Raw genomic sequence first — 21,233 nt, forward strand, 5'->3', positions numbered from 1 at the left:
CTATGGGATTCAGGGTTCAATTCCTTCCTGGCCTCGTGCCATCCCGCTCCGCTTCCTGACGGCTGCTTTCTTCGTACAATTGAAGAATTTGTTGGCGTCGCTCTTCCTGGGCAATCTCCTCCAGGCAAGCTTGTTGTGCCAACGATGCCTGTGCAAGCAGCCGGGGAAGATGGTTCATCAACCGATTTACTATCGGGCTCACCTCCAATGCTGTCCACACGACACTTGGTGGGATTTCCGCCTCCGTGGCCTCTTGTTGGACGTAGGTCTCGATGGCTACCTGGAGCAGAATTGAAAATTCCCTCGTCGCAGTGTCTTCTCCATTGTAGAGCTCTGTTTGCGCGTCGTCGGCCTCTGAGTTTATCTCACCAATAGGTAGGCCCATCGTGTCCGTGCGCCATCCGCATCTCCTGTTCCCGAGTACGTCTATGCAACGGCGCCAAATGTTTGCCACATACGGGTAAACCTTAAATGCAGAAAGTAAATGCACATAACATAATGGAAATATATTAAATAACCAGTCTCTGTATTAATTCAACAGTCCATGTACATCAAGTGCTTATAACATTACATCTGATACAACTATTATGATTCACTTCGAAGGAAAGGTACGCAATATATAATACCCGAAGGGGTGCGACCAACTGTCGCGTCCAATTGCCCTTCGGGACGACTAACTAACTGACCGCCGTAACTCATTATTACCGACGACAACATAAACATAATATGACAACATAACATAATGATTATTCCCGGCAACAATGGTACCCTTGTTTTCACTCATATCACCCCATAGTTGCATCGATTCCACATTTTGATGATTGCAGATTGGAGGTGTGACTTAGGCGATATCTTTTGGTGCATTTGTTGGTGAAAAGAGTGCTCATATAATTAATTTGAAGAAATCGAACCAGACCAGGTCCACCCTTCCTAGGACCCACGATTTCATGCATTTACACCTCTCTTTGCCCAAGGATCATTGGAAGAGGCTAGGCGCTGTCATAAGGCAGAAATCCAATCAGTTTTCAGGCATTTTTGGTGGCATTCATCAACAGTGACAATGGCAGATCTGAAGCTCCATCTACAGCAGTTATGGTGATCATCTCATGAGGCATACTTTGCTGTCAAAAGGCCTAAATGACTACTGATTTGGCTTCCCACCACATTGCAGATTGTACAGGTTCATTATTGCCCATGCTATGTCACATTTTTGAGGTTAGAATAATAATTTCAGTCCATGTTTTCAGACTAGATCTGAATATGTATGTGTTTCAGAATAATGTCCAATTGTAATCAGCTCTTGTAATGAAGCCTTTATCTCATGAATAATCAGTCAAAAGGTCCTTGCCTGTTATCAATATTAGTAGATGGTGCGCCAACTGTTTGTAGTAATGTATATCTGCTGTTCCATTGTTTCATGATCTCTTTATTTCTCATATGTTCATACATCTGAAAGTCGTATTAATCAGTCATTCCTTAGCAGTCACATTGAGACTAGAACAGCCCTCTTATTGTTAAAAACAAGTATCTTTTGATGTTCCTTGAAGACTAAAGTGTTTGATCAGTTGTATGCCAAGTGTTTGACGAAATACCATAGGGGTACAATTTGAAAATTTCAATCAGAATTGGAGGGGGTTCTTACAGTGACCTCATGGAGGAAGAGCAAGAGAATGAAAAATCCTCCACATGGTATGATCCACACCCAAGTCAAGATAGGGAGTGCCAAAGTGAGGTCATGGAGGAATTTTCCTCCTTGACCAAAATTCCTTCACCTAGTGGATTCAACGCCCAAGCATGCGGAAGAGCGCCAAAATGGAGGTAGGAAGGAAAAAATTTCTCACCACCAAATTCCTCCATGAGGTCGAAACAACGCACAAACCTTGGAGAGAGCGCCAAAACTAGGTCATGGAGGAATTCTTCCTCAAATCCTAAATTCCTCCATGATATGAATTCAGCACCCAGTCAGAGGTGTAGAGCGCCAAATGAAGGCAAGGAAGGAATTTTCCTTCCAAGATGAAATTCCTCCACGTGATGAAATTGGCATTGGAAGAGGGGAATGGAAATCCCAGTCAAGGAAGAATTCAAAATTTCTCTCCTAGGCATGGAAATTCGCCAAAGAATGAAGAAATTTGAAGGCACAAGAAAAATTGACTAAGTGATGGAAATTCCTTTCTTCAAGACAGAATTCCAAGAAAGTGAAAAATTGACTGTGTGTTGGAAATTCCTTCCTTCAGGACAAAATTCTAGGAAAGTGAAAAATTGACTAACTGTTGGAAATTCCTTCCTACAGGACAGAATTCTTGGAAAATGTGAAATTTGGCTAAAGCATGAAGAAATTCTTCAGGGGTAAAGTAGAATCAAGGTCAAGATTGGGCAGTAAAATGAGGTTAAGGAGGAATTTTTCCTCCACGTCAAAATTTCCTTCCTCTCTGAAGAAGTGCGCTCCAGGAGAAGTAGAAAATGCAGAAACAAAATGCAGGAGGAAAATTCAAGAATTTTTTCAAGAGCTGACCACAAGAACCTTGGGGTGATAATATTTGAGTCATCAAAGAGGATTTCCTTTCAAGAGAGAATAGGATACTTAGTGTATTTTATTCTGTGATAGAGAGTGCAAAAACACCCATCAACAGGACTGTCATGTCCCCTCTAACTTGAAGACTGACCTTAGCCCCACAATAGTGGTTTTTAACAGTAAATATTAATATATATTTATTAAAATAATAAATAATAGATATAAATATTAAATTAAAAAATGTGATGCCAATTGTTGGGCCCTATTTGCTCTATTTCTAATAGGTATATATTTTGCTACAACTGGCTGGGCACTTCATTATGAAATTGGTACAAATTTTGGGAGAAATTCCTGAGCAGATTTAGCTGGGACAAAAACCCTAGCTGTCCACTAAGATTGGGACGCAAACCCTAACCTTTTCTTATTGATTTCTTTACAACTCCACTAATAAATTATGAATAAAAAAAAGCCACTAAGGTTGGGACGCAAACCCTAACCTTATTGATTTCTTTACAACTCTACAAATAAATTATGAATAAAAAAAAATTGGATTAACCCAACAAGAATATTTTAATCAAGTTGAGGTGACATTCATAGAAGATTAGAGGAAAGTCCATATTGCTAGGCCACGGGCCACCCATTTCATCAACTAGGCATTCTCACCTACAACCTTTCATAATCTTATTGGCAATCAGACCTAATTCAGAATTACAGAGCAGATTTTCATTAGTTGTAAGGGCTTAAGGAAGGGGTGATTTACATGACAGGCCTGTCCCAGTCAAGCGGTCTTCACCTACAGAATTTCAAGGCTTGAGAGACATCTTTCTAGGGCAACCACATGATTCCAAAGCCCTAACTGCAGCAGACTTCTCTAAGGCAGAAAAGGGTCTATGGGCTGGGTACTCACCAGGGAAGGACCCCCCTTCAGATCTGCAGCAGACCTCATACAATTGAGGAGCATAAAGCTACATCCCATCCAGCAGTATATGTAGCAAGGGCGTTTGACTCTGATCCCAACAAACTAACCAAGTGAAACCCTAGGTCAGTTACAGGTTCAATTTCAAGGTTTATTCGTATCAGCAACATTATTTTGGGAATTTAGACACAATTCCAGTGGACTGTATCAACTAGGTCAATCTGGCCTGAATGGTGTTATTATATGTTGTTGTCATCTTTCTTTAATACAAAGTGGTTTTTAAGTGTCATTCAGAATTCAATAGATTTGAATGATTTAATCGATGTACTCTGAAATAAATAAGATCAGAAAATTTGCTCACCTATATCCACGAATCTTGCATGCCATGATTTAAGGTGTTGCATGGCCTTATTGTTACTTGTTGGCAGGTCAAGAACCACGAAAATGAAAAAAATAGACTAATAGCCACCAAAAGAACACTGCAGTATTTTTTTATGGGATGCTGTACCGATGAAGCATTTGTAAGGCATAAGAAAATGCAGGAAGACATGCCACTATACTTATAGAGGGCTATATGATTATCCAGACTCAGCACAAAGGAAGAAAAGGAGAAGGAGAGATCGGAATAATAGAACTGAAGTGAATGAAAGAGCGCAGAAAAGAATAGCAAGACAGGGTGTACGGGGTGTACGCCTACAATCGCATGCCCTTCGGGCTATGTAATGCACCGGCAACCTTCCAGAGAATAATTTTACACGTCTTTGCCAAAATGTCAGTAGGGAATTTCAAGGTGTTCTCTGATAGCTGGTCTATTTTCAGTGACCCGGGTACTCATCTGAAGGCACTCGGAGAGTGTATGGAGAGGTGCCAGAGAACCAGACTAGCTCTCAACCCGAAGAAGTGCAGGTTCATGGTGCCGCAAGGAAAGCTCCTCGGCCACATTGTTTGCAAGGAAGGACTAAAGACAGACCCGGACAAGGTAGGAGTGATTATCAATATGTAGAGTCTGATGGATGTAACAGGGATGAAGTCATTCCTAGGCCACGTTGGCTACTACCGGAGATTCATCAAGGCTTTGCACAAGTTTCCTGTCCCCTGAACAAGCTAACAAGGAAGGGGGAGTCGTTCGTATGGGGTACGGAGCAGGAAGGAACCTTCAGGGAACTAAAGGATCGGCTGGTGAGTGCACTGATCCTGGTGTACCCCGATTGGAATAAAGAGTTTCACGTACACGTGTATGCCTCCAACTTCGCCATTGGTGCCACCCTCGCACAGGTGGGGACGCAGGGACTGGATCATCCCATCTTATTCGTCAGCCGACTTTTGTCGAGGGCCGAACGGAACTACAATACAACGGAGAGGGAGGCACTAGGAATGGCGTACATCGTACAGAAGTTTCGCCACTACCTACTAGCTACCCCGTTCACGTTCTACGTGGAGCATCAGGCACTGATGTACTTGGTAAATAAACCGATCATCCAAGGTCGGGTAAGTAGATGGCTGCTTCTCTTGCAAGAATTCACCTTTACCATTATTGTGCGGCCAAGGAAGTCTCATGTGATAGCCGATCAATTGTCATAGATCAGGTCAGGGGAGTCGGCTCAAGGGGTGAACAAGGACTTTCTGGATGCACACTTGTTCCAGATTGCAGTACTACCATCATGGTATGAGAAGATCGGCCAGTACCTCTCTACTTCCACATTTCCACAGGAGATGCCGTCGGGGGAACGACGGAAACTGGCATTGAAGAGTAAGACCTTCCAACTGATCAATGGTCTTTTGTATAAAATTGGACCTGATCAAATCTTGAGGAGATGTGTCATGGAGGAGGAAATCCCCAGTGTCTTAAAGGAAGCACATGACGGATTAGCAGGGGGACACATGGGACCGGATGCAACCGCATGGAAAGTACTTCTAGCCGGTCTGTGGTGGCCAACTCTACACACTGATGCTCGAGAGTGGGTGGTCAGGTGTGACACTTGCCAACGTGCAGGGAAACCACTCAAGCGGGACTTCATGCCCCTATTCCCCTCCCAGCCGCAGGAACTATTTGAAAGGTGGGGTCTGGATTTTGTGGGACCCTTGAAGCCAAGCAGTATGCATAGGAGCAAATATATTGTGGTGGCTATAGAGTACCTAACCAAGTGGGCAAAAGCAAGAGCCCTACCAAATAGCACCACTCCTAGTACAGCATGGTTCTTGTACGAACAGATTGTCACCAGGTACAGGATACCCCTTCAAATCACAAGTGATCGGGGAGTGCATTTCGTCAACCAAGTAATCCGTACCATGACCATTGAGTTTAAAATTTTCCACAATCTCTCTAACCCGTACTACCCCCGAGCAAACGAACAAGTAGAGGCGACCAACAAGGTGTTGGTGTCAATAATCTATAAGTCATGCGGGGTGGAGCAGGAGGATTGGGAAGAAAGGTTGCCAGCAGTACTGTGGGCTTACCGCACGACCTACAAAGTCACTACAGGGCATACTTCGTTCCATCTCATGTACGGGCAGGAGGCTGTGGTACCTGCCGAGTACACCGTACCAAGGTTGTGGGTGGTGGTGGACAATAGACTTGGTGATGAAGAGAGTCTGAATGCAAGGCTTGAAATCTTGGTGAAATTGGACGAACGGAGGATAATGGCATAGTGGGCAACGGAGTTAGCGCATCGGCGACGGAAGTTCTGGCATGACGAGCACCTACGGCGGGTGAACTTCCGACCTGGACAGTTGGTTTTGAAGTATAACGACCATAACAAACTGCGACCAGGGAAGTTCAAAGTTCGTTGGCTCAAACCCTATAAGATCAAGGAGGTCGGGAAGAACGGAGTAGTAAAGCTATCTACCTTGGACGACAACCCAATCAAAGACCCAGTGAATGGTTCGAAACTAAAAGTTTACAGAGAACGAAACAAACCTATGATAGCGATCAACATGTTGGGATACGCCACAAGAGGAGATTGAACCATCGAGCAGAGTAGGGAAGTGGAAGAAGACCCGGTGGTGAAAGCAAAGCCCTATCGTCAAGATGAAGATTGGGCCAAACCGCTCACATTCATGGAAGAACGAAGCGAGTGGAAGGTGTTGCGGTTCCAAGGATCCATAAACACCTGACAAGTGCGTACTTTGGGGACCCGGTTGTGTGGGTATGGATTTCAGGTCATTGGAGGAAGAGGGCTCCATGTGAAGGCCTTCAAGAGGGGTATGTAGCATAAGATATCGATGAAGAAGTCGAAGCCAAGAGGAAAGCCGATAATGCCAATGAGGAAGCAAAGGAAACAAAGGAACAAGAGAGTGGGGATGAGGGATCTGCATGGCACCGCACAATGTTGGAGGAGAGGAAGAAGAAGAAGCGAAGTCACAGCAACAGGAAGGGGAGGAAGGAGAGCAGCCGGAGCATGGAGGGTTGCGAGTACGGTGGAGAAGCACTCGGGTGAAATTTACACCCCCCAAATTGCCTCCTTCCATGCACCTCGTACCCAAGGAAGCACTCATAGTAGCTAGTCCGGTAGGCGATGTGAGACCCGGAGTGTTGTTCAGGAAAGTTGACAAAGGGGCGCCTCCAGCACAAAGGCGGGTGATGCTGCCAGAGATAAGCCTGGTCGCACTAGAACCACAAGTCATACCAGCAGCGGACCGTACGAGTGGAGACTTAGGCGGCACAGTAGTGGTGGACCGTACGGTGGTAGGGATGGACGTGCAGCATGCCAGGGAAGTGGATACCATGCGGAATGATGAGACTCGGGAGGTAATCGTACGGAAGGTAGTCGTACAGGAGGCAAGTACTGGTATGGCATGTACTAGTATGGAGGAGGTGACCATAGTAGTTGAGGGCAATACGGCACCCCCCAGAGGGAATGAGTCTGTGGACGTACTGATGGCAGACACAAAAGGAGGGGATGGCTAGGAGGAGTTGGCGGTGTTGGGTGCACTAGTTGACGATGATATAGACGCATCCTTGGACGGGTGGCTCGGGCAGTTTGCACTTGCACCTCACCTTCCCACTTGGCCTTCACCACACGACATGGCAGTTGGCCAAGGCGAGACATAGCACAAGGCCGCTCCTATCATAGATCAAGTTCAGGATGAGATGATGTCCCCACACCACTTCGAGCAACGGGGGTGTGAGGAGGAGTTTGCACACCACTTCGAGCAACGGGGGTGGCCCGACAGTGGTACGTCGAAGATGGCACAGGAGTGGAAGCACATGCGACTGGTGGAGGGAGTTGGCACCTTGGGAGCCACCTTGCGCAGTATGGAGGGGTTGTTCCAAGATGTCTACTTGCAGATGAGACGAAGTAAGATGGAGCAACAGGAACAACAATTGTACGTCAAGAGATTGGAGGAGGTGGAACAGCGTGCGCAATTGGCCACGATGGAGAAGAACTTGAGGGTTGAGTTGGAGGAGAAGGTGGCTACTTATAACGCCCGTTGCAACAGGCAGGAGGCAGAGTCGAAGGCACTCACAGCGAAGGTGGCTGACTTGACTCTGCAAGTGGAGCAGAAGGACAAGAAATTATTGGAGGTTGCATATATGGTCAAGAAGGCACGCGAGCGACAGCTGACTGCTGAGAAGAACCTCCAGCTCCACACGGGACGGCAGCCTTCTTATTTGGCCACGACAGGGGTGCCTCCTCCCCCTCATAAGTCTTAGTGTCTTTTGTTTTGTAGTTCCAGGTCCTGTTTGTTCTAGTCGTCTGGAAGACGACTACTTTTTGGGGGGGCTGATGTTAGGGGTTAATAACACTTGTTAGTTTATAGTTTTTTGGGGTGTTTATGTTTTGTTGTGTATGGGTTGCCGAGAGATTCCCGTGGGGTAGTTGGTAGTTGATAGGTTGTGACGGTTGGCAACCTGGCCAACCATCGGGTCTATATAGTGTATGGATGGAACCTCGGCAAGCTAGCATTGTACTGGCATATTTGGAATGAAATAAAGATGCCATAATTCTGCCATATCTGTGTTTCCTGTAATTGTTATTTATGCTTTAATATACATTAATGTTTTTGTTACATATGTTGTTGGTACGTGTTGAATACTTCTATTTATCCGTGAGTTTACCAACCTCACTATAGGGACTAAAAAGTCATCAAGCTGTTACCTATGATGAGTCAATCATAGTCTATCCAGACTACAGTCTATAGAGCTCATAATAACAAATGATTGCCATAAGTAAACCCAAGTCAAATGACCTACAAAAGATAGTCATCTAATATGGATGGTGATGATGATATTTATGATGACCCATATGATATGATTAATGATCAATGACGGCCGATTGTTGACACTTGACATTATTATTTTTTAACTTTAAAGTTTAATATATATCATGACATTCGAGTTTGACTAATATTTGACTATCAATATGGTGGTGTATTTTAAACTTAATTACCACAGCAAATATCTATATATTTCTGATATTTATATGCTTTTTGTATTGACGAACCCAAAACAAACCCAACTCCCAAAATTTTTTGGACCAAAACCGCAACTGAACCATCAAACACAAACCCGATCCCGAACAGGTAACTTAGAAGTCTTAGATTGCATGTGATATGAATATATAAGCAGACCTATCGTATGTTTCCTATGAATGTATAAATTGCTTGAATCAATAAATTATGCATATGCTATCTACTGTACAATTCTAACTTCCTTCTTATCACATCACCATGGCATTGATTTATCTAACATAGATAATCTAAAGTTGAACAACAAACATTTAACTGGTTCTTAATTCCATAGTATAACAGATATGCAAACTACTATGAAATATATATCTCTACAAAGGTATAGATAAATAAAAATGCAATAGTAAGAAGACTACAAACAAAGAAATTAGAGCTTGTAAATGGTTATGAACATATACCATTATTGTTCGCCCATTCTCTAGCACAAGTTTTTTATACCTGCAATTTGATATCAGGCATAAGATGCTAATGTCTTCAAAACAAGAATTATTAAAAAAGCCTATGGCAGAAGTATAAATATACAACTTTTTCTAACTTATGATGAGTCTAGGAAGTGATAGAAGTTGCTAGTATCAGCAAAGGAGATCTATGGAATCACATCAAAATAGAAATGAGGGTCATGAATTCTCTAATTTAATAAAACCATTCAACCAAAATAAATAGATGACATGACAGAGATATGCAAATAAGTTAATAACATCCCAATAAAATGTTACTATGCACAAAAGTCATTGAATTCGCAAAATAGTACTGCCTTTAGCATCACCATAAATAGCATAAAAAGTACCAATTTTACAGGTAATCCATATTATATTCATAGGGTCCATGAGATACAGCAAAACACACCTCCATCCTAGATGCACTTCTAAGAATGATGGTGGTTCTCTCAAGATGAATAATTATTTTTAAAAAAATCACTAACTTATACCAGACAGCTTTCTATCAACATGAATTGCAACATAGACCCTAAGCTGGACCGCAATGCAATAGAGGGAAAGCAAGTCAGAGGGAAAGCAAGTCAGAAGTTCAATGTGTGACATAGCATACAGCAGCAATTACAAACAATACATGTTACATAAGTCCATATTAAGGTACACTTGCTACCAGCTTCCCTGAAAAGCTCACTGTCATCTCTGCGGACCATATGGACACATTAAAACAAGTGCGCTTAACATTTGACAGTCCCATGTGGTGAATTGTGGAAGCTTAAAACCTAAAAAAATGGAAACCTTTTTAGCGAATGGTTAGTCATCAGGATTGAACTCATGACACAATTCGTCCAAGTCCATCCTACAAGGCACAAATGATAAGTCAAACTCTTGAATATCCACAATAACAGATTTATTGGCATGTCACTATTGTGTTGCCAATAATCCTGAATAAGTATTGTCACAGAAGAGGGTGACATAAAAAGACAAAACTATTGTCTAATTTAACTCCATCAACAATGGATTTAGAAAGGATCCAAGTAATGTTCAACCCAATTCTCATCACCCTTAAACAATCACTACTAAATGTTGAACATGAACCTCTATCCATTTGGAAGACTTAATCAAAATGAAAAAGAATGGGATCATGCGGAAGGAGATCAACATTTGCACCCAATAAACATAAGATCACATTCAATACACATTATGTTCACATTCAGTCCACCTTATGTAATAATCTGCTGCTTTAGCATCAAAGAGGAAGGAGAAAAGGGGTTTGAAAGATGCAAGCACTAAAAATATTTTTGGCAGCCAGTTTGCTGAGTTGTGGACTAGATTTCCATGTCACCCGTCATTTCCCAAAGCACAGTAATTTTGATGACATGAATAGGTCAGACAACAACCTTTGAAACCCTGCAACAATGCCATTGTGGCTTCCAGTTGAATATGATTGTGCTCACCTATGAATGTTCCATATTCAGCTGGGTTTATAAATAAATGTTCTTCACCATCATACACCATCACTTCATGGTTCCACCTCTGATCATCTTCTTGAGTCTTGACAACCTTCAAATACAGTTCACTTGTTAAACAACTATAGGCAATACTTTGTGTTTATTTTGGATAATTAATGATTTGACATCACTATTTGGAAACCCAAGATCAGGTTGATCATGGGAAATCAGGAGTCTTAGGTTGTTGAAAAATTAAACATACATTCCCTACCACAGGTCTAGTAGGGAGTTAAAAATGTCTCAAAGCTAACCAACAATCACCAAAAACATACATAAGGAAGATAGAAGGGTGTGACAAGTTAAGTACAGAAGGAAAGGAAAGATCTCAATTTGATGTTGAGTAACCTGTCACCATATTTCTTGATGAGGAATGCAAGGGTGAAAACTTTCTACTCTGTAAAGTTCCCTATCCTACCAATCAATGATATGAAGAAGAAAGGTGAAGACAATTGTAATATCCCACTAATTTTTTTTTTGTTTTTTCAGGCCAATAGCAATTCATCCACAACAATTACCCGTTAAGGTTAGAGTAATAAGCAAAACAACTAAAGGGAACCCTTCCACCTTTTGTTCACCGAGAGCCCAGACTGGGAGGGTGAGAGCATACGGTGTTCCGGGGATCGTCAGCATCAATAAACAAACTGAACATTACAACTGCATGGGCGACAAGCCATCCCCTTCTGCTTATCCAGCAGGATAGAAACTAAACTTCTTGGCGGTGAACCGACCAAGGGAAAGATTACAAGAAATAGAAGTTCAATCACTCTACCGCGTATTTCAGCGGGAGGACATTACGTTAACAATCACTCTACCGCATATTTCAGCGGGAGGACCAAAACATTGAACTTTATCACTCGACCACTTATTCAGCGGGAGGACATTACATTAAAACATCACTCTACCGCATATTTCAGCGGGAGGACTATTTATCAAAGAAAACTGAATTACAAAACTGTGAAGGCGGCAAGCCAGCCTCTTCCACTTATGCAGTGGGAATTACAAATAAAAGCAGATAGAATGGGATGCTCAGTACTACTGAAACAATCCTTACAATATGGAGATGAGATGAGAAGATTAACTGCAGATTTCTACACAATACTGTAATTTTCTGTTACACTGCTCTGCAGGCTGAAAGTACAGTTCCAGCAGCCCATGAAAACATGAAAATACTCATAACTCACTCAATTTTTACCCGAATTGATTCAAATCAAGCCCAATCCCACCATACATCCAATACAATGACAACCAATCACAGCCACAACCCAAACAACCCTCTTTTTATTTTGCACGCATCCCAATGCAACCCAAAGAAACCCACGCCTAGACTAGGAATTTTGATTTTGCATAATTAAATCAATACTCAAACAAATGTGCTAAAAACTTACAAACTTATTTGCCAGTGCTGGGGAGGAAGATAGGAATAATACCCATAACTATCAGACGCTCCAGCAGAGAGATGTGAGCAAAAATGTGTTTCAGCCACAGGCAAAACCAGCAAGTCCAGAATCGTTGCAACACCAAGATGTCTATGGCAAAGCTCTGAAAACGATAGAAGAATACAAGGCACAGCTAGGTACTGTATTTCAAGTACGAAACCGGGTAGCACTAGGGAGACGCACTCCGAAGCCTCAAGTTCTGTCGCCAATCCGGCAGCATAACATTACTGATTTTCAAGATACCAAAATGAGAGCCCAAGTCACTTATTTATAACTTTTTGCCAACCAAATTCAAATTCAAATGCACTCCAAATACGCCCAAACCAAATGCAATTCCATTTCATCCACATTTAGCATTGCATTTCATTTCATTTCCTTGCACAAGTTCGCCCTTTTTAATAAATATAAGTGTCATAAAATAAAGTGTAAAGTGGGCGCCCAACTATGACTTCCAAATAAAAAATATTACTAAGGCAATATACTTAGAAAATCGCCCATTTGCCTTGAGTTATAATTTACTTATTAACACCATGACGACCCCCTTGAAGTCATATGCAATTTTCGCCCAAATAGACTTAGGATAAAATTAATATTTTCTCCCTTCCTAAGTCGTCCATCCATAAAATAATCAATTATTAATACCTCATCCCTAAGGTATAATATATATTAAAATACCTTCTCCTCAAATATTGATTATTGCCAAATTGAGCCGGAGACTGAAGTGCTGGAAATCACCAAAACTGAACTGAGTTGGGGCTTTGAACTGAACTGCCAAAAATAGTCATCTGAGTTGAGCTGTAGAATCCCTGCCAAGAATAGCACCAAAAAATGCCGGAAGACCAACTGCTCAAACTGACCTGCCAAAAATAGCCATTTGAATAGGCCAGCTGACATCCTGCTAAAAATAGTACTTACTAAAAATAGCATCCTGCTAAAAATAGTAAGTGTTTCCAAAGTGATTTTAACCACATTCTGAGCAGCCGTCGCACTTACTAAAAATAGTAAGTCAGGAAAAAGTCACTCGATGCAGATGCATGTCGAACCATCTTGAAGCTCTCTGGAAACCCAGAAAGAATCCAGAATCCAAACTGTCAAACCCCCACATATATGCCCTGAAAACACAAAAGAATCCTCCTATAAAATAGGAAACCCTAATTCTCCTTTCCAAATAGCCTACGAGTCTCCGGAATAGGCCAATGGACCACTGAATGCACATCACTGAGAAGGGGACATTACAACAATTAATCGTTACTTAGACATTACCCAAACTTGAGGCAAACGTGAACCCACACAATTATGCTTGGATTTGGCATCCTAGAAACACTCTATTGTATTTAGAAAGAATTTAAAAAAACTAAATTATAAAGGCAGCACATTTTTTCCCAATTTTCATGAAGTACTCTACATCTATAAATAGAATACAAAGGCTTAATGATGTTCCCAAAATCAACAAATATGTGTGAATACTATTTTCCACATCCCTCTACAATGCATTATTCTACCCACGATTTTGAAGTTTGTTTCATTTTTAAATTTTCCTACTATTTTCTACTCCCTAGCCTAACATTTTCCTGTAACATAATTTTCACTTTGGGGATAGTTAGACCTCCAAGCAAATTACTAGCAAATTATTTGAAAAATAATAACAGAGGACTTATGCCCAACTCATATGCAAACACAACATATTATTTAGACTGGCCCCACAACAATGGAAATCACAAGGAGGACCTCCTTTTCAACATATTCAACTTAATCAACTTTATTCAACTTCGAAGCCACAATGGAATTCCAACTTAAGATGTTAGTTTGGGGATTCAACCATATATCTCCATCTTGACAATCCTGTGGCCTTGCCATTTTAGCACAACCTCATAGACATTTTAAAACATTTTAATTTATATTTACTTCATTTTATTTTAATTTTTAATTTACCTATAAAATAAAACCTAATTTTTGTTTTCCCTGTGATTTCTACTAGTCTGTAAGTCCTGGCCCATATCTGGGATTTAATACATGAATTAAAGGTCCATATTATTAAAGTAATATTGAAATATTTAGCTTATAATGGTCATTTAAGTCATTTAGTTAGTTTTTAAAAAATTTCTATTCTGTAGGTCATTAATCCGATAGGCTTTTAGTGGGGGCATTTATGCCCGAAAAATTGTCAGTCTCCTGGAGCTTTTTTTTCACAAGAACGGAAAATTGGCTTTACAGTGAGCATTTGTCGGTGACGGTATGTGAGTTGTGAGGTGGTTGTACGTGCATTTGATATTTTAATTGCTTTCTTTGAAAATCGCACCCATATGTGACAGGTTTTCCGTCGGTTATCTGCACTCCACATTTTTGTCGGTGAAAATGCCTGACATAGCAGAGCTTCTGGAGGATTTAGCTGCCCTTTCAAATGGCGGCCAAAAATGCCCTGCAAAAGGTCCTTCAATACATCATGTGAGGGGTTGTTTAACGCGTGAGAACATTGAATGCCATTTATTCGCATTAATGGCTATGTTTCACCCTTCGCTTGGCAGTAAGCTGTAATTTTCGTTCGTTTGTTTTCATTTGGTCAATGAAAAGAGGTAACGAAGGAAGCTCTGGAGATTTGGGGCAAATTCGTTTTCCATGTTTGCTCGAACCAGTTTCGTGTTGCTTACTGTGATGTTGCTAATCAAACGGGTCGTGTGCTAGGGTTTGCTTTCCGAAGAGAACATTGAGTCATGCTTGCAGCTTCCTGTTTGTAAAATTCCTTATTAAACGCATAGTGCATGTTCCACATTATACAGAAATGATTCCAGACAATGTGTATGCTCAGTTTATATAGAAGAATGCTTTGCAGTTTTGACTGTAAAATTCCTTATTAAACGCATAGTGCATATTCCAGATCATACAGAAATGATTCCAGACAGTGTGTATGTTCAATTTATACAGAAGAATACTTTGCAGTTTTGCCAGTTGATTCTAATCCCGCATATGAAATTCTTAAATGTACTCTTATAGCATCAATTCAACCCCCTAAACTTGTTATTCAACACAAAAGATGGATAGTCTTCGTACAATTCATTTATCAGACAGTTAAGCTTTTGACGGGCCCTAGTACTTCGGAAATTATAATTTCCTTGGTGCATAATCAACTGAGTATTAAATTTTCATGAAGTCTCAGTACCCTACAAGCTGGCAGGACACAAAAGCTCTGATACCACTGTAAAATTCCTTATTAAACGCATAGTGCATCTTCCAGATTATACAGAAATGATTCCAGACAATGTGTATGCTCAGTTTATATAGAAGAATGCTTTGCAGTTTTGACTGTAAAATTCCTTATTAAACACATAGTGCATATTCCAGATCATACAGAAATGATTCCAGACAGTGTGTATGTTCAATTTATACAGAAGAATACTTTGCAGTTTTGCCAGTTGATTCTAATCCCGCATATGAAATTCTTAAATGTACTCTTATAGCATCAATTCAACCCCCCTAAACTTGTTATTCAACACAAAAGATGGACAGTCTTCGTACAATTCATTTATCAGACAGTTAAGCTTTTAGTGTGCACCTTATAAATTACGATGACCTTAGTGTCAACTTGCTAGATGCGGTCCTCTGGTCTCGACAGCGTTCGCCCCCTGTCTGTCCGTGCGTGAGCCCTCTGTCCAACCGGTACCCCTGCCTTTCCTCGGAGATGGATTCGTTGAATCCTTCGTGCCAAGCCACGGTTTATAGGATGATTACAACCTTCCTGTGATAGCCATTGTGACTTGCTATTCACGATGTGAAACACTGGACTCCCCCCAGGTTCTCTTTCCCGATATCGACACCTCCCGTCTACCAAAGTGCCATGAAAGTATTCTCCGTCTCCTTATCCAATATGTACACCCGGTTACAAGCATGGATAGTTCCACTGGTTTCGTGCGTGTAGACTATGAATAATATCATCTCCGCAAACGATGATGCCCGATGCATTCATAAGACTTTAGAGAATGTGCTATGGTCTCCGTGTCTAAAATCCGCAAGCGATTTGTCTGTAGGAATTATGATGATTGAGTTATGCTATCATAATAATCCACGGTAGCATATCCGCACAACTTCCACCAGTCTGCTATTCCCCGAAAGTATTGCCACCAATAGGTCAGTCTTCACTAACGAAAGGAGCCTGAAATCTGTTTGCAGTCCGCCAAACATAGAGATGATCTTCTCGTCTCGAGATTTTATTGAATAAAAATTCCTGTCTTCCTCTCGGATATTACCATCCTTAAATTGTCACAATTTAGTTAGGAATCCCGTACTAGTTAGAACTAGTTACGGTGATGTTGTGACCATTTCACACATCGCCCCATTAAAATGGGGACCCCCTCTTTTTGCTCGTGTTGCCTGTTCTTTTTCTCTGCTTTTTAGGGTTTTGGTAGTTTGTCAGTTGTCTGGATTTAGGGTCAAGCCTTAGGGTTTCTGTTTTGTCGTTTTCAGGCCAAAGTCCAGTCAGTCTTGAGAGCTTTTTTTGAGCTTCCTCTCGCAGGATGCAATTTTGAATAAAGTGAATTCGCCAGAGGCTAAGTGAGTTGGTCTATTTTCAATTGGAATTTTGAATGAATTTGTCTAAGTGTTGATGATGAGATTTTGATTTTTGTCCAATTGAGTAATTTTGACCAATTTTTGAGAATTTTGATAACTGATCCCGGGCATTGGAAATGACTTGTTTTTGCCTTGTGAAGTGATTAAAATCCCAAAATCTTGATATTTTGGCCTGTAGGAGCAAAATCGCTCCTGTCCCTCAGTGAAGGACCGGGGCTCGTTTTCAAAAATCTTACTATCCCTGCAGGATCAAGATGATCTTTCGAGTGGAAGTGGTAAAGGGAGGCATGATCTTTCCGTTGAATATAATTTGAAGAATTTCATGAACACGGAAATGCTCCAGGAGTAAAAATCGCTCCTGTCCCTCAGTGAAGAACCGGAGCTTAAAATCAAACATTGCCTTGTCCTTGCAGGATTTGAACAACTTGACGATTTGAAGAGATCAAAGGAGATATGTTTTATCAATTGAATATAACTTTAAGTGCCTTCGTGAAGGAAAACGGACCAAAAATGCAAAGTTCGCTCCTGTCCCTCAGTCAGGGACCAGGGCGAAATTCAATGTAGCTCCCGTCCCTCTCCCAGGGACCAGAGCGAAATTCTTCATAGGGCAAAATTCAGGCAAAAGCAAGAAAGTTTTGAGTTTGAAGGCAAGAAAGGAGGATGAAATGAACCCGTTGAATACAAATTGAAGATTACAAGACATCAATAGGAGACTCAAATTGGCCTAGGCGCTCCTGTCCCTCACCAAGGGACCAGAGCGATTTTTGCCTTAGGACAATTTCTCGCCAAGTTTGAACAAACTCCCAGCCAAAGATGAAGGGAAGGGGACACAATGAGTCCATTGAAGATAAATTTTGAAGTTAGCAAGTTGTGATGGAGCCTACAAGTACAAATTCGCTCCTGTCCCTCAGTCAGGGACCAGGGCGAGATGTTTGTTATTATGTCTTTCACTCAAGTTCAAACCACTCCAAGTCAAGGTGAAAGGTAGCAAGGACGTTTTGAAGCGTCTTGACGAAGAACGAAGTATCAAAGGTTGCCAATGTTGAGAGAATTGCACCAAATATCCAAGATCGCTCCTGTCCCTCAGTCAGGGACCAAGGCGATATTTACCATATTGGCCAAATCCTTCAAAAATCACGCCAAGTCAAGGTTGTACAAGGTTGCACAGGGTCTAAGGTGTCTTAAGAAGATGATATGCAAAGAAATCAAACGTCAAAAGGTGATCAATTGAGCCAAGGAGACAACATCGCTCCTGTCCCTCAGTCAGGGACCAGGGCGATTTTCACAAGATCATCCATTTTCCTTCAAAATCATGACAAGGCAAGGATACATAAGATCAAGGATATCGTTTGGAAGGCAATGAACAAGAAACAAAGGTTACAAAACGACAAATTTAGGCTAAGATACAAGGTTCGCTCCTGTCCCTCACCAAGGGACCAGGGCGATAATCCTCCAAGCATCAAAGTGCCTTGTTAACGACAAGTAGAACAAGCATGGAACGAAAGGATAACGTTGTTTCTCCCTCATAATGAAATTTGGTGATCATAGAAACGAAGGTCAAGGAGAAAACACATAATTCGCTCCCGTCCCTCACCAAGGGACCAGGGCGATAATGGTCATAAAAGGCACTCATCCACAAAACCAAGTTAATCAAGTTTGAAATTCGTAGCAAAAATGTCAGTTTCAACATGAAGATGGAGGTTTCGAACGTCAAAAGCACGAGATTCCAGGCTAAAATGGTAATTCGCTCTTGTCCCTCAGTCAGGGACCAGAGCGATAATGGTTTGCATCTTTCCCTCCTCCAATTTTGGCGCTAAACATTTTTTGAATTTTTATTAAATGCTAAAAATCGATAAATTGGAATATTTAATTGATAGCATTTAAAATTTGCGCAAAACATTTATTTAATTAATTTTGCCTATTTAAAAATCGAAAAAATTAATTATAAAGGCAATTAATTAATTTATTATTATAGAAAATTGGAGCGCTTGGATTCATTTTATAAATGTTGGCCCTTGTTATTTATTTAAAAATCATTTTAATTTCTTTATTTTGGCAAAGTCGGCCTAGAGGTAAATGAGAGGTGAGCGCTTATAAAAGGAGGGTGAAATTTTTCATTTTCACATTATCATTTTATCATCTTTCATATGCAATTTTGGAGAAGTGTGATTGGTATTCAAGTGGAGCGAATTTCCATTCCAAGGAAGGTGCGAACATCATCTTCAAAGGGGAGTGCGAGCTTAGTTTCAAGTGGGGCGAACTTGCCAAAGACTACGTCAAAGGCATCCCAAAGGTGGCGAAGTTGCTAGCTTGAGAGAGATCACGTTGAAGTCACCAAATATCGATTGTTGCCTAGGCGAATTTCTGGTTTTGCATTTTAGAGTTAGCTCTCAAGTGAGGTATGGCGACCCCGAAGGCGGGAGCATCCACCAGTCGTCCAGCTCTCATGAAGGAAGATCAAAAGACCGAAGAAGTGGAGACCAAGATCGTGTCTAAATGGAGCAACATTGGAGATACCAACTTGGGCAACTTCAGTACGAAGAAGTTTCGAGAGGTCCCTTACATTGGCAAGCCATCACCTGTCGCCCGGAGGATAATTGAAAGTGGCATCATTAAGGCGGCCGGCTTCCCTCCAGCAATACAGTGTCATGAGTTGATGATCGAGTGTGCTCGTCATTATGATCCTCAATCCAGAACGATCGTGTCCAAGGAAGGAAACACTTTAGCTTATCTTTCAGAGGATGCTATAAGTGAGGCTTTCCATCTTCCAGAGCACAGAGATATGGTCTACAAGAGCATAGAAGGAGCCAGGTCCATGTACGAAGATGATCCAGATGCTTGCCTAAGCATCATCAACAAGAACTGGTTACTCAAGAGTCGTCCTCGCCTGAGCAAAATACCGAACACACCACACAGGATTGATTTCCAGGAGGAGTACAGAGATTTGATTACAATGCTCAACCGAGTCACAGGTGCACCTCAAGCTTTTTACTTTGAAAAATGGATGTTCTACTTCATCCAGGTGATAGTTCAGGGTAAAGGAACAATACATTGGGCAAGAATGATTAGCCATTGCTTGGACGTACAGTTGAGGAGACTCAAAGCTACCAAGTCCTTCCACATGAGTTCATACGTCATCTATGCCTTGATCAGGAGCTTTGAGTACGCAGGACTACCTCACAGAGGAGTGATTGGAAGAGGACTCGGCAAGGTCAGAGTTTGTGATTCCTATATTCACTTGCATCATCCGCCAGGAAGCAACTACAAGTTAGTTAATGATACCTTCACTATGAACATCACAAGGACGTTGCAAGGCGGGATTCACAACAGATTATCTCAGGATGCACAGGAACTAGTAAAGAGGTACGGTGCTTGGTTTATCCAATTTCCGAAGTTTACTTATATCAGAGTTCATGGATGTCCTTCACCTCCATACATGTTGCCGAGATATCCGACAGACAGAATAGTGTTACTTGAGGTAACAAGACAGTTGGCAGCTTATGCGAAGGCGTTCAGACACAGGCATGGGAATGGAGCTCCGATACCTATCATATTGGGCAATTCAGTTGAGGTATGTCCTAATGCTTTAGCCATGGATGACGCAGAGAAGGAGTTGGCTTTGTATTCTTTTTCATTCTTTGCCTTAAGAGAAAGCTTTGATCCACATGGATATTTAGAGGAGACAGTCGGTAGGAAGTTTAAGCATGAGTTTCAAATAGAAGATTTTATGATGAATCTCATAGACGATCTTGAAGTGAAAAGAAAGATGCATTCTAGATTGCCTTTGGATTTCATCAGGAAATGCAAGATTTACAGAGTGGCCGACCAAGCTCAGGACAGTGGCAGACATCTCCAGTCATCCTATGATCGAGAAAGCAAATCAGTAAGGTTAGATTGGAATGAGCCCGAGGTTGTGGATCTAGACGCTTTGATGGCTCCAGTCTTGTCTTGTACTCGCAGATGGGTTGATGTGCAGCATCAGAAGTTGAGAGAGCAGGGCATAGCTATGACTTTCACCTTGGAGGAGAGACCAGCTGAAGGAGGAGCAAGTGTAAGCGAGGGCAATCCTAATCCTAGAAATTCAAGTGAAGGCAATCTTCGAAGTGTAAGTGAAGGCAATATCCATCCAAGAGGCTCGAAGAGGAAGGAGAGACCTGGAAAGAGAGAATCTTCCAAGAAGAAGCAAGAGGCCAGCCGAGATCGTTCATCCGGTACATCTTCTCGACAAGAGAAAAGGACACTTGAAGTAGAGGAGTCTATGGAGTCGATGGTACAGAATGATAAAGAAGGACAGGTCCCTCAAGGGTCACCAAGTGGATCTCTCCAAGATTATGAGTTACATGAAGACAAGAACAATGACGAGGTAACATCCCCTCCTAGAGAAGAAGAAGCATT

The 21,233-nt window shown here is 41.6% G+C and overlaps 1 protein-coding gene across 5 annotated transcripts in view; it reads right to left on the reverse strand.

Moving 5' to 3' along the window:
• Positions 1–21,233, reverse strand: part of LOC131027473 (uncharacterized) — a 139,871-nt gene that overhangs the window by 42,959 nt on the left and 75,679 nt on the right. For all 5 annotated transcript variants that reach the window (XM_057957556.2, XM_057957555.2, XM_057957557.2 and 2 more), the window contains one exon: positions 9,296–9,335. In XM_057957556.2, the coding sequence (XP_057813539.2) occupies positions 9,296–9,335 (40 nt within the window). The remainder of the gene's footprint in view (positions 1–9,295; positions 9,336–21,233) is intronic.

Source organism: Cryptomeria japonica, chromosome 4, assembly GCF_030272615.1.
Source record: "Cryptomeria japonica chromosome 4, Sugi_1.0, whole genome shotgun sequence".
In the NCBI taxonomy this organism is placed as follows: Eukaryota; Viridiplantae; Streptophyta; class Pinopsida; order Cupressales; family Cupressaceae; genus Cryptomeria; species Cryptomeria japonica.